The 24,644-nt window shown below is 36.7% G+C and overlaps 1 protein-coding gene across 9 annotated transcripts in view; it reads right to left on the bottom strand.

The window, feature by feature from the left end:
• tsc2 (TSC complex subunit 2) overlaps positions 1 to 24,644 on the bottom strand; it is a 79,735-nt gene that overhangs the window by 24,831 nt on the left and 30,260 nt on the right. For 5 of the 9 annotated variants that reach the window (XR_012402443.1, XR_012402448.1, XM_021475603.3 and 2 more), the window contains 6 exon segments: positions 20,914 to 21,042; positions 7,024 to 7,185; positions 6,636 to 6,791; positions 6,414 to 6,526; positions 4,210 to 4,464; positions 1,788 to 1,979 (listed from right to left, as the gene is read on the bottom strand). Coding sequence is in view for 5 of the 9 variants with exons in the window: in XM_021475603.3 (XP_021331278.2) it covers positions 1,788 to 1,979; positions 4,210 to 4,464; positions 6,414 to 6,526; positions 6,636 to 6,791; positions 7,024 to 7,185; positions 20,914 to 21,042 (1,007 nt within the window). In the remaining 4 variants the exon portion in view is untranslated. 9 annotated transcript variants of the gene reach the window in all.

The following is a 24,644-nucleotide window of genomic DNA, read 5'->3' as shown; positions in this document are numbered from 1 at the left end:
TATTGTTGTTGTTGTTTTTATTCTAAGTCAATAAATTTTACCTAACAACTATAACGTATGTTGTTCATTAGGTGTAATGAATTTGATGATTGCACTGACCCAGATGAAAACTTTGGTTTTATGTCAATTAATTGTGCTAACCTAGTTTCATCTACCCTGTTGTGTACTAAAAGAATTAAATACTTTAACATCATTTGACAGTGTAGATCAATTTAATCTTTTTAAATGTGTTCATTAATACACTGTTAATTGTTTTGGGAGAGTTGAGGCGGTCATTAAGAGGAATAAATCACTGAAACACTTGAGATTCGCCTAAATTAGACATAAACTAAATGTTTTCAGCAGAAATGTTCATTTATAACAGCAAGAGACTAACATAAAAACATAAACTAACATGAAATACAAACCAAAAACCAAAAACACTAACAAATAAATAAAAAATGAATAAATATAATTTAATAATACATATAAAATATATAAATAAACAGACAAAAACACTAACAAATAAACAAAAAATAAATAATTATTATTTAATAATACATATAATATACATAAATAAACATAGACAAAACACTAACAAATAAAAAAAAAAAATATTTAATAATACATTTAAAATATATAAATAAAAAAGTAATAACATTCCTAATATATTTTAAAGTAATAAATAAAAATAAAATAGACAAAAAAAAAATAAAAACAAAACAAAAATACACACATAAAATAATAAATACGAAACAGACAAAAACAAAACACTCCAACAAAACGTAAAATTCATTATAACAAACACATCCAAATGTGTGACATCATTTCCTCTCAAAACACTAAACGATTGGCTCTTCCTGCATGCTGCATACAAGATTCTGCACATCTACTACTGTTTTATATAAAACAGTATGTGAAACACACTGCAAATTCCTATACTATATATAAAACATACACTACGGCATTGCACAGCTTGGTGAAATATGAATTTGCATACTAGTTTTACCACTTCTGCCACATGCACTTGTAAAGGTTGTGCACACAGGGTGCAGTACCAAACATGACCACCAGTTGACATACAGTGTCCACTGTTGACCCACTATTTTGAGGAATACGAACCATATACAAAAGATGTATTCAGAAGACGTAGACCTTTCCAACAATATAAAGTTAAGCCTGGTTAATACTTCTGCGTCAAGTGACCGGCGTTACCCACAGCGCAAGCAACGTGCGTAGCTGTGCATTTATACTTCTGCGCGCTGTCTCTGTCGGTCTGCATTAACACTTCTGAAACGCTAGTTGGCAGTGAGGTGTAAATGTTCCTCTGTGTTGAGTTTCTTCGCTTCTGTTTTGCTTTTCCTGAACACTTCCGGGATGTACAAGTGGCTCAAACTCGCTCATTTTGAGGCAGGAACCGGCGGACGTGCAACAACTTTAACTATGAGGTAAACACAATACAAAACTTTCCATCCGGAGCTCCTTCACGGGACTCCACACTTGTAAACAATCGCTCGCGCCATTTGCGCGGCTCTCGGTCCCGCCCAGACTCGTCAGTGCTACCAAGCCGACCAATCACAGAGCTTACGCTACGCGTTGTTGCGACGTGTAGTTACATTTTTTGAGAGGTGCACGTCAGTGACGGCGATGGCCACGGCGAAGGGCTATGCGTCAGCGCCGTAGCATACGCCGGCGTTTGACGCAGAAGTATAAATCAGCCTTTAGTCATGATTAGATTTGGCTTTATTTGCAATATATTGAGGTAAACTAAAGTGTGACAGTTCAGAGTGTGTTTGTGTGTTTCTCACCAGTGTTGGATCGCTGGATGGGAGCCGGTTTGCCCTGTGGCTGGGACACGTCTGTGGGACGCTCGGCCGGTGGCTCCTTCACTCCGTCCATGGCCATGAGGACGCTGGAGAGCTCCTGCAGAGGCAGATTACCCAGCTCAGAGGAGAACGGGCTTGGCGGGTTCTCCAGACACATCAGCCAGCTCGTGTTCCCTGAGAAAACACCAGCAGCAAATGAGGAAAACACTGACGGCATACTGGAGGTAATCTACAGTTTACAGTTTCAGCATGAAACAGAAGTTAACATTGTCCTTTTTTCCCATATTGTGATGCACATCCCATTAAAATGGTGCTAAAATAAGAAAAAAAAACAGGGGGTGCACAGGGCTTAATTGGGGCCGGATCCGGATGCAGCACCTCCTAAATCTGATCCGATCTGATTTTAGCCATCCCCCTCCTCACACGCACCCCCGCCCCACTTTTCACTTTCATCTTAACCCCACCCCACCTTACCCCACCCCACCCCACCTCACCCCACCTTAAATGACTGATAGCTCCGCCTTAAATGATTGATAGCTCCGCCCCAAATAGCCAAAAGCTCTGCCCTAAATTACTGATAGCCACGCTCTAAATGCCTAATAGCCCTGACCTAAATGTCCGATAGCCCCGCTCTAAATGACTGATAGCTCTGCCCTAAATTAATGATAGCCCCGCCCTTATTGACTTATAGCTCCGACCTAAATTACTGATCGCCCCAAACTTAATGACTGATAGCTCCGCCCTAAATGACTGATAGCCTCGCCCCAAAAGACTGATAGCTCCGCCCTAAATGACTGATAGCACCGCCCTAAAAAACGGATAGCTCTGCCCTCAATGACCGATAGCCCTGCCCTAAAAGACTGATGGCTTCGCCCTAAATTACTGATAGCCCCACCCTTAATCAATGATAGCTCCGCCCTAAATGTCTGATAGCCCTGCCCTAAAAGACTGATAGCTTTGCGCTAAATTACTGATAGCCCCACCCTTGATGACTGATAACCCCGCCCTAAAAGACTGACAACTCTGTCCTAAATTACTGATAGTGCCACCTCAAAATTACTGATAGCTCCGCCCCAAAATGATTGATAGCTCCGCCCTAAATAAATGATAGCCCCACCCTAAATTACAGATACCTTCGCCCTAAATTACTGATAGGTCGACCACAAAATTACTGATAGCCTCGCCTTAAATGACTGAAAGCCCCACCCTAAATGATTGATAGCCCCACCTTAAATAACCGATTACTCTGCCTTTGATGACTGATAGCTCCATCCTAAATGATGGATAGCTTCACCCAAAATGACCAATAGCTCCACACTAAATGACTGATAACCCCGCCCTAAATTACAGATAGCTTTGCCCTAAATTACTGATAGGTCGACCACAAAATGACTGATAGCCTCGCCTTAAATGACTGAAAGCCCCACCCTAAATGACTGATAGCCCCGACTAAATGTTTCACTGAAATTAAATAGTTCAATAGTGTAATTATAATATCATTTAAATAATCATATATTTTAGTATTTACAACAGTAATGCATTGATGTAACTTTTATCAGTCGATTTTATTTACACCAAAGACAACTTTATTGAGAGAGTGAAAAAAAAAGAGTTTCAGAAAAGAAAGTACAACGCATACACTGAAATAAAGAAATAAAATTCACAAAAGATGTACGGAGTGAAGCAAGAAGAGCCTGACAAAGCAGACTCGTGAAAGAAACACACAAACAAGAGAAGGAACAACTGCACAATAGCAATCCTCGGAAAGCCTCAGAAAGCATCTCGTCGTGTGTTTTTCTCCAAGAAACGAAGCGCTCAAGGACAAGTTACAAATAAAGCAAGAAAAACAGAGATACAGATGGAGGAGAATCAGGTCTTTGAGCGCTGCAGGTGTGACTCAAACTATAAGAAACCCTACAAACATGGCATTTGAGCCGCTGCAGGCCATGGTGAGCGCTCATAAGCGGCTCAAACGCCTCGAGACTGCAGATATTATGGGATAATTTTAGCGCCGCACACAAATGTGTCATAATTGAGAGCCAGTGGGTGATAATTATGGCCCAGGACAAGGTTACAGGGAAAAACATGCATGCGCTATATTTGGCGTATTATTTATTCATTCATTTTCCTTCGGCTTAGTTCTTTATTTATCAGGAGTCGCCACGGTGGAATGAACCACCAACTACTCCAGCATATGTTTTACACCGCGGATTCCAGCCGCAACCCAGTATTGGGAAAAACACATACACACATACACACATTTTCACTCACACTCATACACTACGACCAATTAAGTTAATCTAATTCACCTATTGCGGATGTGTTTGCAAACTCCACACATGCAAACTCCACACAGAAATGCCAACTGATCCAGCCGGGACTTGAACTGTATATCTGTTCATACCTGAGGGCCTGCGGATGAAGATCTCGGCCCAGCCCTGCGTCAGCATGGGCACAAACTCTGCCAGGCTGTGCTTGTGCTTGAGCGGTGGTGATGGGTTGCAGGCGGAGGGTGGCGGGTGCTCCTCCATCCCCCTCTGAGAGCTCAGGACGTCCAGCGGGGGTCCGGGAGGAGGCAGCGGGCCGCTGTACTCGCCTTCAGGAGACGCCACCAGAGGACTAAGACTCTGAGCTGGCCCGGCCCGCAGAGCATGACCACCTGAAGAAACACACAGACATTCAGTATGGAGTCAGATCAGTCTCAAAAATACATACATTTACGAAATAAAACTCATACCAGCACAACACAATTTTAAATTTAGTAATTTGAATTTGTGTATTTGTGAATCGTGTTTTGAATTTACGAATTGTATTTGTGCATTTTTGAATCGTGTTATGAATTTACGAATTGTATTTGTGTATTTTTGAATCGTGTTTTGAATTCACGAATTGTATTTGTGTATTTTTAAATCGTGTTTTGAACTTACGAAATGCATTTGTGTATTTTTGAATTGTGTTTTAATTTACGAACTGTATATGTGTATTTTTGAATCGTGTTTTAAATTTACGAACTGGATTTGTGTATTTTTGAATCGTGTTTTGAACTTACGAAATGCATTTGTGTATTTTTGAATTGTGTTTTAATTTATGAACTGTATTTGTGTATTTTTGAATCGTGTTTTAAATTTACGAATTGTATTTGTGTATTTTTGAATCGTGTTTTGAATTCACGAATTGTATTTGTGTATTTTTAAATCGTGTTTTGAACTTACGAAATGCATTTGTGTATTTTTGAATTGTGTTTTAATTTACGAACTGTATTTGTGTATTTTTGAATCGTGTTTTAAATTTACGAACTGGATTTGTGTATTTTTGAATCGTGTTTTAAATTTACGAACTGGATTTGTGTATTTTTTAATCGTGTTTTGAATTTACAAAATGTATTTTTGTATTTTTGAATCGTGTTTTGAATTTACAAATTGTATTTGTGTATTTTTGAATCTGTTTTGAATTTACGAATTGTATTTGTGTATTTTTTAATCGTGTTTTGAATTTACGAATTGTATTTGTATATTTTTGAAGCGTGTTTTGAACTTACGAAATGCATTTATGTATTTTTGAATTGCGTTTTAAATTTACGAACTGGATTTGTGTATTTTTGAATCATGTTTTGAATTTACAAATTGTATTCGTGTATTTTTGAATTGTGTTTTAAATTTACGAACTGTATTTGTGTATTTTTTAAATCGTGTTTTAAATTTACGAATTGTATTTGTGTATTTTTGAATCGTGTTTTGAATTTACGAATTGTATTTGTGCATTTTTGAATCGTGTTTTGAATTCACGAATTGTATTTGTGTATTTTTGAATTGTGTTTTAAATTTACGAACTGTATTTGTGTATTTTTGAATTGTGTTTTAAATTTACGAACTGGATTTGTGTATTTTTTAATCGTGTTTTGAATTTACGAATTGTATTTGTATATTTTTGAAGCGTGTTTTGAACTTACGAAATGCATTTATGTATTTTTGAATTGCGTTTTAAATTTACGAACTGGATTTGTGTATTTTTGAATCATGTTTTGAATTTACAAATTGTATTTGTGTATTTTTTAATCGTGTTTTGAATTTACAAAATGTATTTTTGTATTTTTGAATCGTGTTTTGAATTTACGAACTGGATTTGTGTATTTATGAATCGTGTTTTGAATTTACGAATTGTATTTGTGAATTGTGTTTTAAATTGACGAATCGTGTTTTGATGAGTCCTCTGAGAGAGTAATTCGTTCACTCAAGCATACGCACATTGTGCAGGTGGTAGAGAAGATTAGTTTCTTTTTCTTCTATCAGGTTTGAGTCGTTCGTTCCTCACATGAAAATACATTAGCCAATCATATGCAGTCAGAGGCGAAAAAAAGATCTGATCCATTCATCTCTCGAGTCCTCAGTTTTGATTCATCTCTTTACATGCTGTTACATGATGAACGAACGGCTCAAAAACCCAAAGACTCAAAAGGTGAGCTAGTCATGTGTGTTTCTGGCTCAGACTGTGTGCATTGGTGTAGCTTATATGGGACTCTTTGTGTCTGAGAATCGAATCAGGATAGTTCGATTCAAGAATCGCAAGGCATCGATTTTTTTTCTCCCACCCTCAAGGCTGTGTGTTCACCTGATATAGAGCGGACTCGTGTGCGTGTGTTGGTGTTGATCTGTTGGCTGGACTGAGACTCTAGTTTAGCGGGAGCTTCTTTGGTCTGTCGGGTGTGCAGAGACGGGTCAGACCTGCAGGACACACAAACACACAACAGATCATCATGTTTAGTTTTCGGACTTCTTTCATCTGCCGAATGGGTCTCAGACCAGTAATTTGACGAGTGAATAAATCGATCACCTGGTCATTTCTCCTCCTCCATGTCTCTCTGTCATGTCCAGACCCAGAAGAGCTTGTGTTCGCGAGCCGCCGCTGGTGGTTATGGTCACTAACTTATTCCCAACCAGCCACGTCATACTAGGACCACCAGATAACAGGAAATCAGCGATGGGAGACCTGAGAGAAGAAAAACACACACAGAAAACACTTGAAGCTTGCCTTTCTCCTGCTGAAAACAACACACTACAATAGAGATGGACTGCATCTTATATATTGCTCTACACCTGTAACAATGTTCCACAGAAATAATTAATCAATGTTTTAATTTCGAGTTCATTTTTAAATTAATTAATTTGAGCCATTTGTTATAATTTCTTCATCTAGTCATCATTACGATGGCTGCGCGCACCTCTTGGGCAGAGCAGAGAAGTTGGAGAAGACGTATCTGGCCATCATGTCCAGGCAGGTCTCTGTGAGCTCCAGATGGACTGTCTTCAGAGCGTCGTCCGCCTGCATCACAGCGTTCTCATCAGCTGAGCCCAGACTGCAGGTGGTGCTGGACGTCTGCATCCTGCACAGGACGGGGCACAGCACACACTCACAACCTGACAGTCAATCAGTGCTGAAGCAGATTGCACGCACACACACAGGCCTAAACACACATTCATTCCGATTCACTGATTCTGTGTTACTGATTCTGATTCATTAAATTCTGATTCATCCAATTCTGATTCACCCAATTCTGATTCATTCAATTCTAATTCATCCAATTCATCTGATTCTGATTCAGCCAATTATGATTCAGGCAATTATGACTATGATTCATCCTATTATGATTAATCCAGTTCATCTAATTCTGAGTCATTGAATTCTGATTCATCCAATTCTGATAAATCCGATTCATCCGATTTGATTTAATGATTCATCCAATTCTGATACATTTAATTCATCTGATTCTAATTAATCCGATTCATCCTAACTGATTCATCCTTGAGTGATTCATCCAAGTCATCCTCTACTGATTCATCCTTTACTGATTCATCTGATTCATCCAATTCTGATTAACTGGATTATGATAAATTCAATTCATTCGATTCTGATTAATCTAATTAATCTAATTCTGATTAATCCGATTTATTCAATTCTTATTATTCTGATAAATGTATTTAATCTGTTTCTTATTAATCTAATTCATTCTATACTGATTCATCTTTTACGGATTCATCCAATTCTAATTAATTTGATTTTGATAAATTTGATTCACCTGACTGATTAATTTGATTCATCCTAACCTGATTCATCCAATTTATCTGATTCTGATTCATTCGAATTATCTGATTCTGATTTATGCAATTTTGATTCATCTGAATCAGATTTATCTGATTATTTTGGTTCTTAAAATCAGATGAATTGAATGAATCAAAATAAATTAATAGAAACCAAATAATTCAAGTGTGTTATTTCACAACAATTACTTTTCCAAGGCAGCTTTGCAAAAATAACCATAAGAATCGGAATCAGACGCACTGGATTCAGATGAATCAGAATCAGATGAATTGGATGAGTCAGAATCAGATTAATAACAACCAAAAGAATCCGCTGAATTGAATGAAATGGAATCAGATAAATTGAAGGAATCAGAATCAGATTAATGATTCATCCAATTTCAATGAATCCGATTCTTATTCATCTGATGTCTTTTGATTTTGATAGTTTTAGACCAAGAGTGTCAAACTCTAGCCCTGCACAGTTTAATTCCAACTCTGCACCAACACACTTACCTGCGGGTTACAAACAAGCCTGAAGTCCTTAATTAGTTTGATCAGGTGTGTTTAATTAGGGTTGGAACTAAACTGTGCAGAGCTGCGGCCCTCCAGGAACTGAGTTTGACACTCATTATGGATAAAAATCGCTGAATTATTTCATTCATTTTATTTTCGGCTTAGTCCCTTTATTAATCAGGGGTAGCCACAGTGGAATGATCCGCCAACTTAACCAGCATTTGCTTTACGCAGCGGATGCCCTTCCAGCTGCAACCCAACAGTGGGAATCTAAAATCACTGAATCACTGAGTCAAATAATTCATTCAAACTATCTGATCATTCACAAGCAAATCAAATTACTGTGATCATAAATGAATCATTGACTCACTTGATTCATTCAGAAACTTGATTTGTTCAGTAATAAACAGTGCAGTGTTGCTCTGAGATCAGTAAATGTTCTGCTCCTGCTTGCTTTGGCTCCATTATCATTAGAGAAACAGAAAATAATGGAGAATATTGTGTCGAAAGTGAAACTCACTCAGTTTGAACTTTTTCCCTGTAGAGGATTAGTGTTTTCAACTAGCACTGATATTTAGAAGAGAGCCCCTCGTGCTTGTGTGAGATCACTGAACTACATCATGTGTTATGAATATCAGCACACAAGCCCACGCAGGGACGTTTCCCGCTTTCAGAAGCTGAATGATGGGCTCATTCTGACTGCGTCCTGATAGGCTTCATCACACACTCGATGCTGATGGACTCATAAGTTGTGTTTCTGTTTGTTTATTGCTAAGTGTGTGATATAATATCAGCGTACACTAAAACACCATTAACACACATGAGAAACATCACACACTCCTGCTGAATATCAATCAACACAACTGGGACTGTGACACTGACAAACCTTGAGCAGGAGACAGCTGAATGCTTAACAAACACAAACACACACACACACACACACACACACACACACACACACACACACACACACACACACACACACACACAAGATGCAAGACCCTAGAAAAGTTCAGATGCCAGCTTAAGATCCACACACACACACACACACACACACACACACACACACACACACACACACACACACACACACAAACACAAACTTGTGAAGACTCAGTGATGGCATTAATCTGAGACAGCCATCAGCATCCTGCTCTTCTGTAACCACGGCAACCGCATCCCAAGGGAAATCAGCCAAGACCACATCATCATCTCCATACACAGACACACAGCTGACACACACACTTAGACAACACACACACGTACTCAGACAACATAGACGCAGACTCAGACGACACACACGAACGCACTGATGGAACACACACACACACACTTAGATGACACACACAGCGACACAGGCTTAGAACACACATTCAGACAACACAAATATACACGCTCTGACAAACACACACTCAGATGACACACACAAACAACAATGGAAAACTCATTAAGGTAACACACACACTCAGACGACACACACACTCAGATTGAAAACACTCCAATCACACACACACACACACACACACACACACACACACACACACACACACACACACACACACACACACACACACAGATGGAACACTCAGATGACACAAACACAGATGACACACACACACACACACATTCAGAACACGCATTCAGACGACACTGATATTCACACTCTGACAAACATACACTCAGATGACACACACACACACACACACACAGAGAAAAAGCACTAAAATAAAACACAGTCAGACGACACACAAGTTTAGATAACACACACTCACACACAGATGGAAAACACACTCAGATTACACTCAAAACCTCAGACGACATGCACAGTGAGATGACACACACACAGATGGAAAAACCTCATTCAGTTCACACACACACTCAAATGACACACAAAGGCACAGATGACATACACACATTCACACACACACACACACCTAGACAACACTCATACTAAGACAACACATTCAGACAACGCACAAAGATGCACAAACACACACACAGATGGAACACACACTCAGATGGAACACACAAACACACACACACACGCACACAAACTCAGAGATCATGGAACACACACAGACGACACACAGATAAAACACACTGGCAAATACACACTCAGATGACACATACACACACATGGAACACACACAGACAACACACACTTAGAACACACATTCAGACAACACTAATATACACACTCTGATGAACACACACTCAGATAACACACACACACACACACACTCAGACAACACTAATATACACACTCTGATGAACACACACTCAGATAACACACACACACTCAGACAACACTAATATACACACTCTGATGAACACACACTCAGATAACACACACAAACAACAATGGAAAACTCATTAAGGTAACAGACACACTCAGACGACACACACACTCAGATTGAAAACACTCCAATCACACACACACACACACACACACACACACAGATGGAACACTCAGATGACACAGACAAACACAGATGACACACACACACACACACACACATTCAGAACAATCATTCAGACGACACAAATATACACACTCTGACAAACATACACTCAGATGACACACACACACACAGACACAGAGAAAAAGCACTGAAATAAAACACAGTCAGACGACACACAAGTTTAGATAACACACACTCACACAGATGGAAAACACACTCAGATTACACACAAAACCACAGACGACATGCACAGTCAGATGACACACACACAGAGGGAAACCCTCATTCAGTTCACACACACACTCAAATGACACACAAAGGCACAGATGACATACACACATTCACACACACACACACACCTAGACAACACTCATACTAAGACAACACATTCAGACAACGCACAAAGATGCACAAACACACACACAGATGGAACACACACTCAGATGGAACACACAAACACACACGCACACACACTCAGAGATCATGGAACACACTCAGACGACACACAGATAAAACACACTGGCAAATACACACTCAGATGACACATACACACACATGGAACACACACAGACAACACACACTTAGAACACACATTCAGACAACACTAATATACACACTCTGATGAACACACACTCAGATAACACACACACACACACACTCAGACAACACTAATATACACACTCTGATGAACACACACTCAGATAACACAAATATACACACTCTGATAAACACACACTCAGATAACACAAACACACTCAAACGACACACACTCAGATGACTCACACAGACACACACACTCAGACAACACTAATATACACACTCTGATGAACACACACTCAGACAACACAAATATACACACTCTGATAAACACACACTCAGATAACACAAACACACTCAAACGACACACACTCAGATGACTCACACAGACACACACACTCAGACAACACAAATATACACACTATAACGAACACACACCAAGATGACAGACACACACACACAGATAGAAGACACACAGATAACACACAGACACACACACACACACACACACACTTAAAACACAAATTTAGACAACACAAACATACTTACTGTGATGACATGCATGCAAGCAAGCACACACACAATTATAATACTTGCATGACAAAAACACCCTAGCAACGCCTTAGCAACCACCTTGACCCATGCCCACATTTCACTGGCGTTTGTTTATCTGGCGTGACGAATCTCTGAAAGCCAAACTCATCGCATGAAATCAAAAGCACATTTTCACTTCAGCACAACAGAAGAGTGTGTGTGGGCATCAGAGACCACACGGACAGCAAAACACACTCTTTACAGAAGGTCAGAGTGACCCGCGGAGACCCCCAGAACAGCCATTACAATCACTATTATATGCTGTCTTCAACACGTCCAGCAAACAACCACAGCCCAGCGAAGAAAAGAAGAACACCGAGAGCTGATTACAGAGATTATTAGATTACAGAGAGAGTCTGTCACAAACACACAACTCAAAAACAAGCAAAAGAGAAGAAGAAACTGTACTGGACTGAAATTAATAAACGGAAACAATCTAATACACCAAAAATAAGAACAATCCAAACTTTAAAGTGAACTAAAACTATATAAAGTCAATTATGAATATGTATTTACATTGGCCACTTTAATAGGTACATCCGGGTTGGACCCTCTTTTGCCATCAGAACTGTCTTAATGCTTTGTGTCATAGATTCAACAAGGTACTGGAAATACTCCTCAGAGATTTTGCTCCACATTGACATGATAGAGTCACTGCAGATTTGTCGGCTGCACATCCATGATGCGAATCTCCCATTCCACCACATCCAAAAGGTGCTCTATTGGATTGAGCTCTGGTGACTGTGGAGGCCATTTGAGTACAGTGAACTCATTGTCATGTTCAGGAAACCAGTCTGAGATGATTCACACTTTATGACATGGTGTGTTATCCTGCTGGAAGTAGCCATCAGAAGATTGATGTAGACTGTAGTCATAAAGGGATGGACATGGTCAGCAACAATACTCAGGTAGGCTGTGGTGTTGACACGATGCTCAATTGGTACTAATGGATCCAAAGTGTGCCAAGAAAATATCCCCCACACCATTACACCACCACCACCAGCCTGAACCGTTGATACAAGGCAGGATGGATCCATGCTTTCATGTTGTTGATGCCAAATTCCGACCCGACCATCTGAATGTTGCAGCAGAAACGGAGACTCATCAGAGCAGGCAACGTTTCTCCAATCTTCTATTGTCCAGTTTTGGTGAGTCTGTGTGAATTGTAGCCTCAGTTGCCTGTTCTTAGCTGACAGGAGCGGCACACGGTGTGCTTTTCTGCTGCTGTAGCCCATCCGCCTCAAGGTTGGACATGCTGTGTGCTCAGAGATGCTCTTCTGCAGACCTCGGTTGTAACGAGTGCTTATTTGAGTTACTGTTGCCTTTCTATCAGCTGGAACCAGTCTGGCCATTCTCCTTTGACCTCTGGCATCAACAAGGCATTTGCGCCCACAGAACTGCCGCTCACTGGATATTTTCGCTTTGTTGAACCATTCTCTGTAAACTCTAAAGATGGTTGTGCGTGAAAATCCCAGTAGATCAGCGGTTTCTGAAATACTCAGAACAGCCATTGAATAGTTGCACTGAATAAAACTGAAGTGTGCATATATTTATATATCATATAAAGCAAAATACATTCTTAGTTCATGACAAATTTTATGGAATTTTTTTTAATAAAAGGCAAATTTTATTTGATATAAAAAAAAATATTCAAACAATTATTTTATAACATAATTTCTGCTTCATTTCCTTTTCGGCTTAGTCCCTTATTTATCAAGAGGACGCCACAGCAGAATGAACGGTCAACTTATCCAGTATATGTTTTACGCAGCGGATGCCTTTCCAGCTGCAAACCACAACTGGGAAACACCCATACACACTCATTTACACACACACACACACACACACACACACAGACACTACAGTCAACTTAGATTATTCAGTTCCTTTATAGCGCATATGTTTGGACTGTGGGGGAAACCGGAGCACTTGGAGTGAACCCACACCAACTCGGGGAGAACATGCAAACTCCACACAGAAATGCCAACTTGCCCAGTCAGGACTCGAACCAGTGGCCTTCTTGCTGGGAGGTTACAGTGCTATCCACTGAGCTACAATGCTTTTCAACATTAAAGGTGAGAAAGTGGGGCGCTTTCACCAGGTATGATGTTGTGTTTTCTGTAGGAATTCTCTGATGCAGTCGCCTGAGATAAGGTTGAATCTGCAACATGCCGTCAGACCCTTTATTCAAGGGCAAAACTGACTTTATCTCCATGAATTGATCCGATGACCTTCCGATTACCCATACTGAGCCTTAACCCATCAATCCATCGCACAATAAACACTCACACACGCACAACAGTCCCAGTGTGTGTCTACACGAGTGCTCCATCATCACACAGTGTCATGAATAAAGACTGTATCAAGTGAGTCACATTTGAGACAATATTCTCGGTTTCAAAATATTATAATTAGAGACACATTAATTCTATTTTCGAATATTATTTAGGATGAATAATATGCAAACTGCAACACAGCAACTCAAATCAGTTTGTCCTAAATGAATCAGCCATTTTGAACGAATCAATTGAATTAGTTTTTTAACATACTTTGATTTGGGACACTCATTCTATTTTCGAATACTATTTAGGATGAATAGTGTGTGAACTGGTACACAACAACTGAAGTCGATTAGTTCTAAATGAATCAGCCATTTTGAACGAATCACTTGAATGGATTGTCAACATACTATGATTTAGCACACACTAATTCTATTGTCAAATACTAAATTAGAATTAATGATATGCTAATTTATCAGATAGCAACTCACTCAAATGAATCAGCCCTTTTGAATGAATCAATAGTATTGATTTTTGACATACTCTGATTTGGAACACTCATTCTATTTGCGAATACTATTTAGGACGAATAGTGTGTGAACTGGAACACAGCAACTCAGTCACTGACTTCATTTTTAACATACTATAATTCGGGACACGCTAATTCTCTTCGAATACTACTTAGGATGATCAGTGTGAAAATTTATGGCACAGCAAATCAAATCGCTTTGTTGTAAATGAATCAGCCATTTTTAACCAATCACTTGATCACTTAATCCGATTGACCCAGCATTAGGTTGCAACAACCCAGCATTTTTTAAAGTGTAATATTATTATTATTATTTAAAACAATCACGTATAACATCAGCATAAATAACACTTCCTTAGAAATAGAAAAAAAATACTAAGCCAGTTGATCTTTTACAAAAGGCACAATTAAAAACAAACATTTTTCACTCCACAGAAAATGTTTCACTGTTCAGCGTCTCTTCAAATGCTCGTATCGCTCGACTGTTGATGAGTGCGCCGCAAATGAAGCGGTTTGTCGCACTAATAATACTTCAGTGATGCATTAAGTGACGCAGGTGCAGAATATCAATGCATTTAACAGGCACACAGCGGAATACGTCTTTATCAGATCTGAAATACTGAGCAATTAATATTTCATTCAGGTAGAGGCGAAAGGTTTCACTTTTAATGAGATGATCCTATACTGAGAGATTAAAAAGGTAAAACTAAAGCCCTGCGTTTTTCTGAAGCTCACTTTCAAATGTCAAATTGCTTGACATTTAGATCAAATCTAACATTACACTGCAGAAATAAGTCAAAATTTAGTAAATCTCTTGCTTTTAGTTTGTTTTGCTGAGCCCATTGGCAGATTAGTTGGCCTGTTTTATTAAAAAAATAAATTAATAAAAAAAAAAACAAAAAAAAAAAAACTTTTTTTGCTGAAAACAAAGTGATTTGACTGGACTGCCACAGTTTCAGTTTACTAGAACTCCTATGTGAAGCTGCTTTAACACAATCTACATTGGGAAAGTACAGTAGGAATAAAGATCAACTGAATTGAATTTATTTTACTGGTCTAGAAAATGAGTCTTGATGTAACAACAGATATTTGGACATAAAAACATAACCTTTAGGTAAGAATTCATTATTACTAGGTTTTTTTTTTTCTTTTTGGAGTGTATTAAGTTTGTGTTTTATTTCTTTAATTAAATGACATTCGAAGTTATCCACATCATAATGATAAAATTATCCAAAATATAACTTTTTTTTACATTTTTAATTATTTTTAATCATTTTAAATATTTTTTTTTCTGTAGATTTGAACTAAAATATTTGTATTCATTTGTTTAAAGTCAGTTTTACACTGATATAACAATCAATTTATAACAATATATATGTGTATATTTTTTTTCTTACTATTCTTTCAATCTTACTGTAGATGTCATTGTAAAGACAGACACAAAAGTAAATGGAAATACACAATTTTGTTTCTAATTAAACCTAATAAAACAGATTTTTAATCTTAAATAAAAATAAGTGTATTTATTTACTTATTTATTTATAGCAATATTTAATTTTAATATCAAATGAATAAAGAATACATTAAATAAAGCAATTAAAAATTGGACAGTTACATATGAAAAAGAAAAATGTCTAAAATAAATAAAACTGATATCTAAAAAAAATAGACAAAACCTTTAAGTAAGATATTTTTATTATTATAAATTTATTTTAAGGTTTTTTAAAAGGTTTTTTATTGAATGTGAATTGAAATGATCTAAATTATACCTATGGCATAATCCAAAATATTACAATGATTTTAGATTTTTAATTTTTGTAGTAATTTAAAATGCTTTTTTTCTGTAGATTTAAAGTAAAAACTTTTTATTTGTTTATTTAAAGTCAGTATTAAACTGATATAAGACAATCAATTTATAATAACAATTAATTATCATTTTTTATCTAGAGGTCATTGCAAAGACAGGCACAAAAGTAAATGGAAATACACAATTTTGTTTTTAATTAAACGTAAAAAAAAACATTTTTGATCATATAAAAATAAGCAATTTTTACTTATTTATAGCAATATTTAATTCTACTATCAAATAAATAATAATATATTTAATAAAGCTAAATAATATTGGACACTGCTACATTTAAAAAAATCTGTAGATTTAAAGTAGAATATTTTTATTTGTTTATTTAAAGTCAGTATTACACTGATATAAGACAATCAATCAATTTATAATAAAAAATTAACTATCATTTTTTTATCTTACTTTAGAGGTCATTGTAAAGACAGACACAAAAGTAAATGGAAATACACAATTTTGTTTTTAATTAAACCTAATAAAACACATTTTTGGTTGTATAAAATAAGCAATTTTTTTACTTATTTATAGAAATATTTAACTCTATTATCAAATAATAAAATAATAATACATTAAATAAAGCTATATAATATTGGACACTGCTACATATGAAAAAGAAAAAATGTCTAAAATAAATAAAAATGATATCCAAAAATTTTTATATATTTAGACAAAACTAAAGACAAAACCTTCTAGACATTTTTATTATTAATAATTTCTTTTTTAATTGTTTTATTAAATGTGAATTAAAATGATCAAAATTATAATTATAAAATCATTCAAAATATTACAATTATTTTACTTTTTTTTAATCATTTAAAAAAAATTGTAGATTTAAAGTAAAATATTTTTATTTGTTTATTTAAAGTCTGTATTACACTGATATAAGACATTCAATTTATAATAATAATTAATTATAAAGTAATTAATTGTAAAGTCAGATAAAGTTAAAGCTTATACACAATTTAGATTTTTAAATATAGTTAATAAAACAGATTTTTGATAATTTAAAAATAACCATATTTATTTACTTATTTATTTAAAGCAGTATTTAATTCTAATATCAAATAAACAAATAAATAATATATTAAATAAAGTTATAAAATTAGACAAGGTTACATATGAATAAGATAAAATTATAACATTAATAAATCTGATAGTAGTAAAACTGAAGCCATAACTTTTTTAACTTTCACCTCAGGATGTATCAAGTTGCTTGTCATGTGGATCTACATCAGGGGTGTGCAAACTCAGTCCTGAGGGTCGGTGTCCTGCATAGTTTAGCTCCAACTTGCTTCAACACACCTGCCTGGAAGTGTCTAGCATACCTAGAAAGAGCTTGATTAGCTGGCTCAGGTGTGTGTAATTGGGGTTGGAACTACAACATGTAGGACACTGGCCCTCCAGGACCGAGACATGACACCCCTGATCTACATCATTAGTTCTACATCATAACGAGCGACCTTGAAATTTCCCAAATAAATCCCCTTTGGCTCGAAATTCTTGAGGCAATCAGTAAACCGATGGCAGCGTATAATCTGCAGAGAGACGCTAAACAATCAAGCAAAAATGCCGTATGGAGTCCCAGTGCTTGCTAATAGAGGACGCTCTATTCATTAGCATCCTGTAACTGGGAGATCTAATAGATTTTATGCTAATCACACGCACTGGGTTAATAAAACACAGACGTTCAGGGGCCGAATATTACTCAATGACTGTCAGGACGCTGCTGTGAATCTCGTCTGATGCCGCACTGCCATCTGCTGGATATGAGTGGCATTGATTAATAAAGGAGTAGAATTTAGGCTTCATTTTTAAAAGGGTAGTTCACACCAAAATGCTAACTGTCATTTACTCATCCTTCAATTGTTCCAGATCATGTTAGAGTACACAAATATACTGAAGAATGCTGGAAAAATCAGACATTGACATCCTTTATAGTATTTTTTTCTTCTTCTTACTATTAAGCTAGTCACAATAATCAATATATTGACTTATCGCACAACACATGAACATGACATTCAAGACTAAATTATTATGATAATAGCATTAAAATTTTCCTCAAAGCATTAAAAAAGGTAAATAAACATAGAGGACGAGCATTTGAAGAGGGCGAAAGTGAAACGTTTTCGGCACGCCTGCGTCGCTTTTTGCGCGACTTCTGTTCATGATTAATGAAAACATGGATGAATACTTTACCTGGATCACAAAGAGTGTGTGAATGAGTGCAGGTGACATGTGTGAGTGAAGGTTAAACAGGCAGCAGGTTGAGCAAGTGGAACCCCCTGGTGTTTGGGAGCGGAATTACTGCCACCAATCTCATTCAAACAGCAGAGATCGAGAAGCTAGTTGCTGGATTACGTCTGCATACTTTAGTTTTGTAATAAGCACATGCCTCCAGTGTGTGTGTGTGCTACGAAGCCCATAAAAGGAAAACGGAGATGTAGGAAAAGTTAAAGAGTACGAAACATAGAATTATTTTATCCTAATGCGATTGCTTTCATTAACCTTAACATTTTCTCACATACACACACACACACACACACACAAAAAATCGTCACTTTCCTGAAATACTTTGCTCCCGCCAAAAAAGTATTGCATTTCACCTGAGAAGCTTTGCAGTATCTTACAAAACAAATGAAATGTCGTTCTTCTCCCAGACTTCATTATAAGCATTTCATGAGTAAACGTAAATTTTCTAAGTGGAACGGAAAAGGTTTTGCGAGGCAAGATAAACGTTTTGCATGCTAACACATCTGCTTTTTTATGTTGCCTTTTGGGCTTGTCGTCACTGTAAATGAAAACTACTTCACAATTGGCTTACCTGGTTAAAAAAAGTTATTAAGGTGCTGCTTACTCGAATGCATTTCGTTTTAAAACCCATATTTTTTATTATGGTTATGCCAGGCTTCCATACTACTCTAGCGTCTTTGGCCAGCTAGTGTTTTCATTTTAGTGTAATATCTGTAATAAATGCAAACTTTTGACTTGGCTTGACTAAACACAATCCCGTTCTGATTGGTCTTCTTGCCTATTGCACACACTTGCAAAAAAAACGCAAAATAAATTTGCCGTTAAATTAATTTTAGCAGAGACCACTAGTCATTTTCACATTAATAGTAACTAATAATAATAAGAAAAAAAAAAGATTAGCCTGCTAATTACAATACAGGTCAGATGTTGAAAAAAGCGTAGGCTACTAACTCTATACACCTTTGTTTTCCATTTATATTTTAAATTCTTTGCCAGATAAAACTAACATGTTGACTTTGTTTGGTTTAAGCGAAGATTTAATTGGGGTTCAGACAATGTGCTTGTAGCATAATGCAGATACTTTTTCGCAACTGTGGCCAAGAGAGGGTATATTGCTTCATTGTTTCACCACCAGCATTTCTTGGAAAATAGGCTTCTCTACACTTTGGAGCGGCGCTTTCTCAACTACCAAATATGTCAATCCATTTCTCGTCAAAGTCTTCTATTTATCACTTTCTCTTTTGTAACTGGCCATTTTTGGAAAGGCCTTTGCGATACCTGGCTGACTAGCTGGGTGTCATGTACTACCGCTCCTGTGGCATGGACAACCACGGTGGCAACTGCTGGTTTTTACTGTTTTCTGTTACTTTTGTTTGATAACTGTCATAAAAATCTCATAAATAAATGTTAAAATAGAACGCTAAAAATCTCACGTTGATGCAAAGTTTCTAAGAGGAATGTAAACTTTGTATGAATGTAAACCCCCAAAACCGCGCAAAAAAGCTAACACGATTTTGCGAAGGCCTTTTCGGAGAGGAAGAATAACAAACTTAATATCAAGCTTATTTTCATCTATGCCGATGTCTCTTTAGGGGCTCCGTAGCACAGCATTTGTATTGTGTATTTTTTGGGCAATGAAAAAAAGGACATCAAACAGACTCCATCACATACAGCAAACAATTAAGCATGGTATAAGCAAATGCAAAAACGGGGTTAGGTCCAAATCAAAACAGATGCACGCTAGTCAGTCGCAAGGCATTAGCGCATGCATGCACTCAATGTTATCACCAATGAACACCGAAAGTAAAAGACAAAACCCTCCTCCAGCATGCACCCTTTTCAGAATGAGCTCAAACCAGATGTCCACGCCCACCCCGCAATCGCCAAGACAACGCCCTGCCCCGAATCATCAAGCCCCACCCACCGTCCTTGCATACAGATTAAAGAAAAAGAAAAAGCAGGGAGAATAATAACCGGTTGCTGAGGTTTTGAGGTTACCAAAATTGCTCTACCTGCGCACAGCATGCTCGGACACACTGATGCTGCGGGAGCGGAAGGCGTCCATGGCCGAAAGGTCTTTCAGGTCTTTAACGGGAGAGTTTGCGCTGGGGCCTTGCTTCGCCACTTTGGTCGTCCGCAAACTGCCCAGAGGGCAAACGAAGTCAGGTGTGCGTCAAGGTAAGGTCGTGACCAGAGAGGAATGTGGGGGGAGAATTTGGGGAATTTTTTTTTTACCACGTCGGCATGGGTGGATGTGGGAGTTTGCGATTGGTTGTGGAGACGTTGTGTCACGAAACGGTGCCGGCGACCAATCACAGGTGACGGATCCGAGGTGTCGACACGCCCCCACAAACCACACCCACCACGCATGGCCCAATCAGAGGAGGGGGGGGGGGAGGGGCAAATAAGGAAGTGAAAGGAAAACAAAGTAACTTGGTCAGCAGTGCACACTGAGAACCAGAGAAACAGGGACGACATTTACAAAACAAAGTAAGGAAACAGAAAACTGGAAGGAGAAACAGCATAAAAAAGATCAACAGACACATAACAAGGCATAAAAGTCAGCAATATATACTGTCAGCATTCTACGAAAGAAATGAAAGAGTTTTTGGAGGAAATGAAAGGTAACTCTTGGAGAGCACAAACATATTGAAACAGGGAGAGGGAAAAGCACTGCTATGATCAATTCATATCTAGAAGAAAACAATGATATGAGCAAATGCATGTGTGTGATTTAATACAGCAAATAAGTGAGACACCAAGCCAACAGTCAATGTCTAGTTCTTACTAGCCGGGTTTCCATGGTTTGCAAGAAGTTTACAAAAAAAGAAAACAAATGCGAAAAGTGGGAAAATGCAAACTCAAAATGTGAACTAGCTGCGAGTTATTAACAAGTTATTAGAGTGGCTGACTATAGTATTGGTAACCTAGCAACCAACAGTAAACAGGGCAAGCATAACGCATTTGTAATGTTTGGATTTGAGTGTGTGATGTTTGCTACGTCAAAAATTTTTTCAGCAAACATGTTTCCATCTCTCATTATTCACATTATGCTTTTGAAAATCCCCTCTGGTGAGGATGAAAATTATAATTTTTTACGAATAAATATTTTTTATTTAAAATTTGAAGTAAAGGATACTTGTAAACACTACAAAAAAGTTACAAATGCAAATTATGTGACAAAGCAAACCCTAAATGCAAATTAGTAGTCCCTCCGTCAAGTTATTAGAGTGGCTGACTGTAGTATTGGTAACTTAGCAACCAACAGTAAACAAGGCAGGCATAAAGCATTTGTAATATTTGGATTTGGATCTGTGATGTTTGCCACGTCAGAGTTTATTTTACAAATGTGTTTCTCTCATTATTCACATTATGATTTTGAAAATCACCTCAAGCGAGGATGAAAATTATTATTATTATTTACGAATAAAGATTTTTATTGTAAATTTGACGTAAAGAATATGTATAAACAGCATAAAAATAAGTTTTTAAAGAGCAAATGCAAATTATGTGACAATGCAAATCCCAAATGCAAATTGGTAGCGCCTCTGTCTAGTTATTGGGTTGGCCAACTATAGTATTGGTAACTAATAGCACTTTCATCAAGTTATTAGAGTGGTATTATAGAATTGGTAACCTAGCAACCAACAGTAAACAAGGCTAGCATAATGGATTTTGATGTGTAATGTTTGCTACGTCAGAGTTTATTCAGGAAATGTGTTTCCCTCTCTAATTATTCACATTACGCTTTTGAAAATAGTTTTTTTTTTTTCAAACTAATTTTTATTTGAAATTTGGCATAAAGGACACTTGTAAACAGTTATTTTTTTAAGTTTGCAAAAAAGAACAAATGCGAATTATGCGAAAAGCCAAACCCCAAACGTGAACTAGTTGAGCTTTTTATCAAGTTGTTAGAGTGGCTGACTGTAGTATTGGTAACCTAGCAACCAACAGTAAACAAGTAAATACGGTCACATAAGTGTAATGTTCGCTACGTCAGAATTTATTCAGGACATATCCTTTCCATCTCTTATTATTCGCATTACACTTTTTCCCACCTAAAATGAGGATAAAAATAGTCATATATTCCTATTTAAAATTTTGACATAATGATAATCGTAAACACGGTTTAAAACAATTATGATGAATTAAACATTTGACAATCTTATATATTAAATTGTTGCCTTTTTAACATGTGTTAAACAAATCCCAACAGTCACAAAAAATTAAGCGTTCGTATACCCAAAAATGACTTTTCTGTCATCATTATTAAGCCACCCTCATTTTTGTTAGCATTAACAAAAACTCTACAGTATTTATATTATAATTAATAAAAATAATAGAATTAATTTTTATTTTTGAAAACTAGCAATACTCTAGGATACTTTTATTTTGAATTTTCCAATACAAATCAAATCACAGATTCTTTGAAACTCTTCCAAACGTTGTATCTAGTATTCAGTTTTGCGAACTAATAAATGTGACCAGAGCAAAAAAAAGTTCAGTTCTAACGTTGTCATTTCACTCAAGCATTACGATATGCAAATAATTTTATGACAGTAATGTAACAAGAACATCATTAAAATGCACTGATAAGATTTTACTTTACAGTTTCAATAAGTGCACTCCTAGCTTTAATTTAGCTTCTGAATAGAGTTTTGCTGTATTGCAGTGCAGCTTGCTGCTCGTACTTTGATGTCGACTTGGTGTGTCACACAAATAAATGACTGAATGGGATTACATTTGAAGCTGGAACAGAGAACGCTAGACCTGCCAAAGCAGAGAAATCATAAAAAGGATTTGACAATTGAAACCTGAACGACTTTACACGCACATTATTCACATTATAATCTGAAATAAGTGCTATAATGTCGAACAGCAGGGATTCAAAGCAGATTTCAATTATTTTTGGCATAAAATAAAAATTAATTTTGACTATTCCCAAAAATCCATCTATAAGAGGTGCAGGTTCACATTTAAATTTATTCATGAATACAATTACAATACATATTAAATACCTGCATAATGGAACATATAATGCAACACACACATAAATAATGAAATAAAAGAAATGCATGTGTTCACCTCATTTATTTATTTCATTATTACTATTTTGTGACAACGTTTATGTTTAAATGTGTGTTGTATTGTGTCAGCAATAAATAAATTTCAATATAATCCAATATAAAAGTATAATAATATATGTAATATAAAAAAATATAAATAGAATAAAAATGAATACATAGTTTGCTCTGCTGCATGTAAATGTGTTTTAATGATCTTTCTCTTCTACCAGGCGTTTCATTCAAAGTTCCAGGTTCAATGACAAGACAAGACACAGGATTAAACAAAACAAAAAAACATGAGAGAAAAAAGAAAAACACAATGGTTTCCACAGAAAATGTAATGGACCTGGAATATATCAGCACATGAGGTGGTTTTGTGGATGTTTTTGGAGGGTTTTTATTAGTTATAATGCTGGAAAAACACCTGTTGTTACAATGAGAGCAATGCACTGATTACTGCACTAGTTTTTGCTGGTTAAAATGGTTTAGTGAAGTCTACTAGGTCCTGTTAAAAGTAAAGTGGTTTATGGGATGGTGGCTGCTTTTAGAAGAAAAAAAAAGAATGAACAGAACAGAAATAATAAAGGAAAAGGATGAAAAAAAGACTTTTAATCCAGATGTGGTGTCTTCATTTTATATCACATTACCTCCTTTACAGGATGAGACTCTGATTTGGT

This window comes from Danio rerio, chromosome 1 (assembly GCF_049306965.1).
Source record: "Danio rerio strain Tuebingen ecotype United States chromosome 1, GRCz12tu, whole genome shotgun sequence".
In the NCBI taxonomy this organism is placed as follows: Eukaryota; Metazoa; Chordata; class Actinopteri; order Cypriniformes; family Danionidae; genus Danio; species Danio rerio.
Note: the sequence above shows the minus strand (reverse complement) of the source record. Positions and strands in the feature narration are given on the sequence as shown.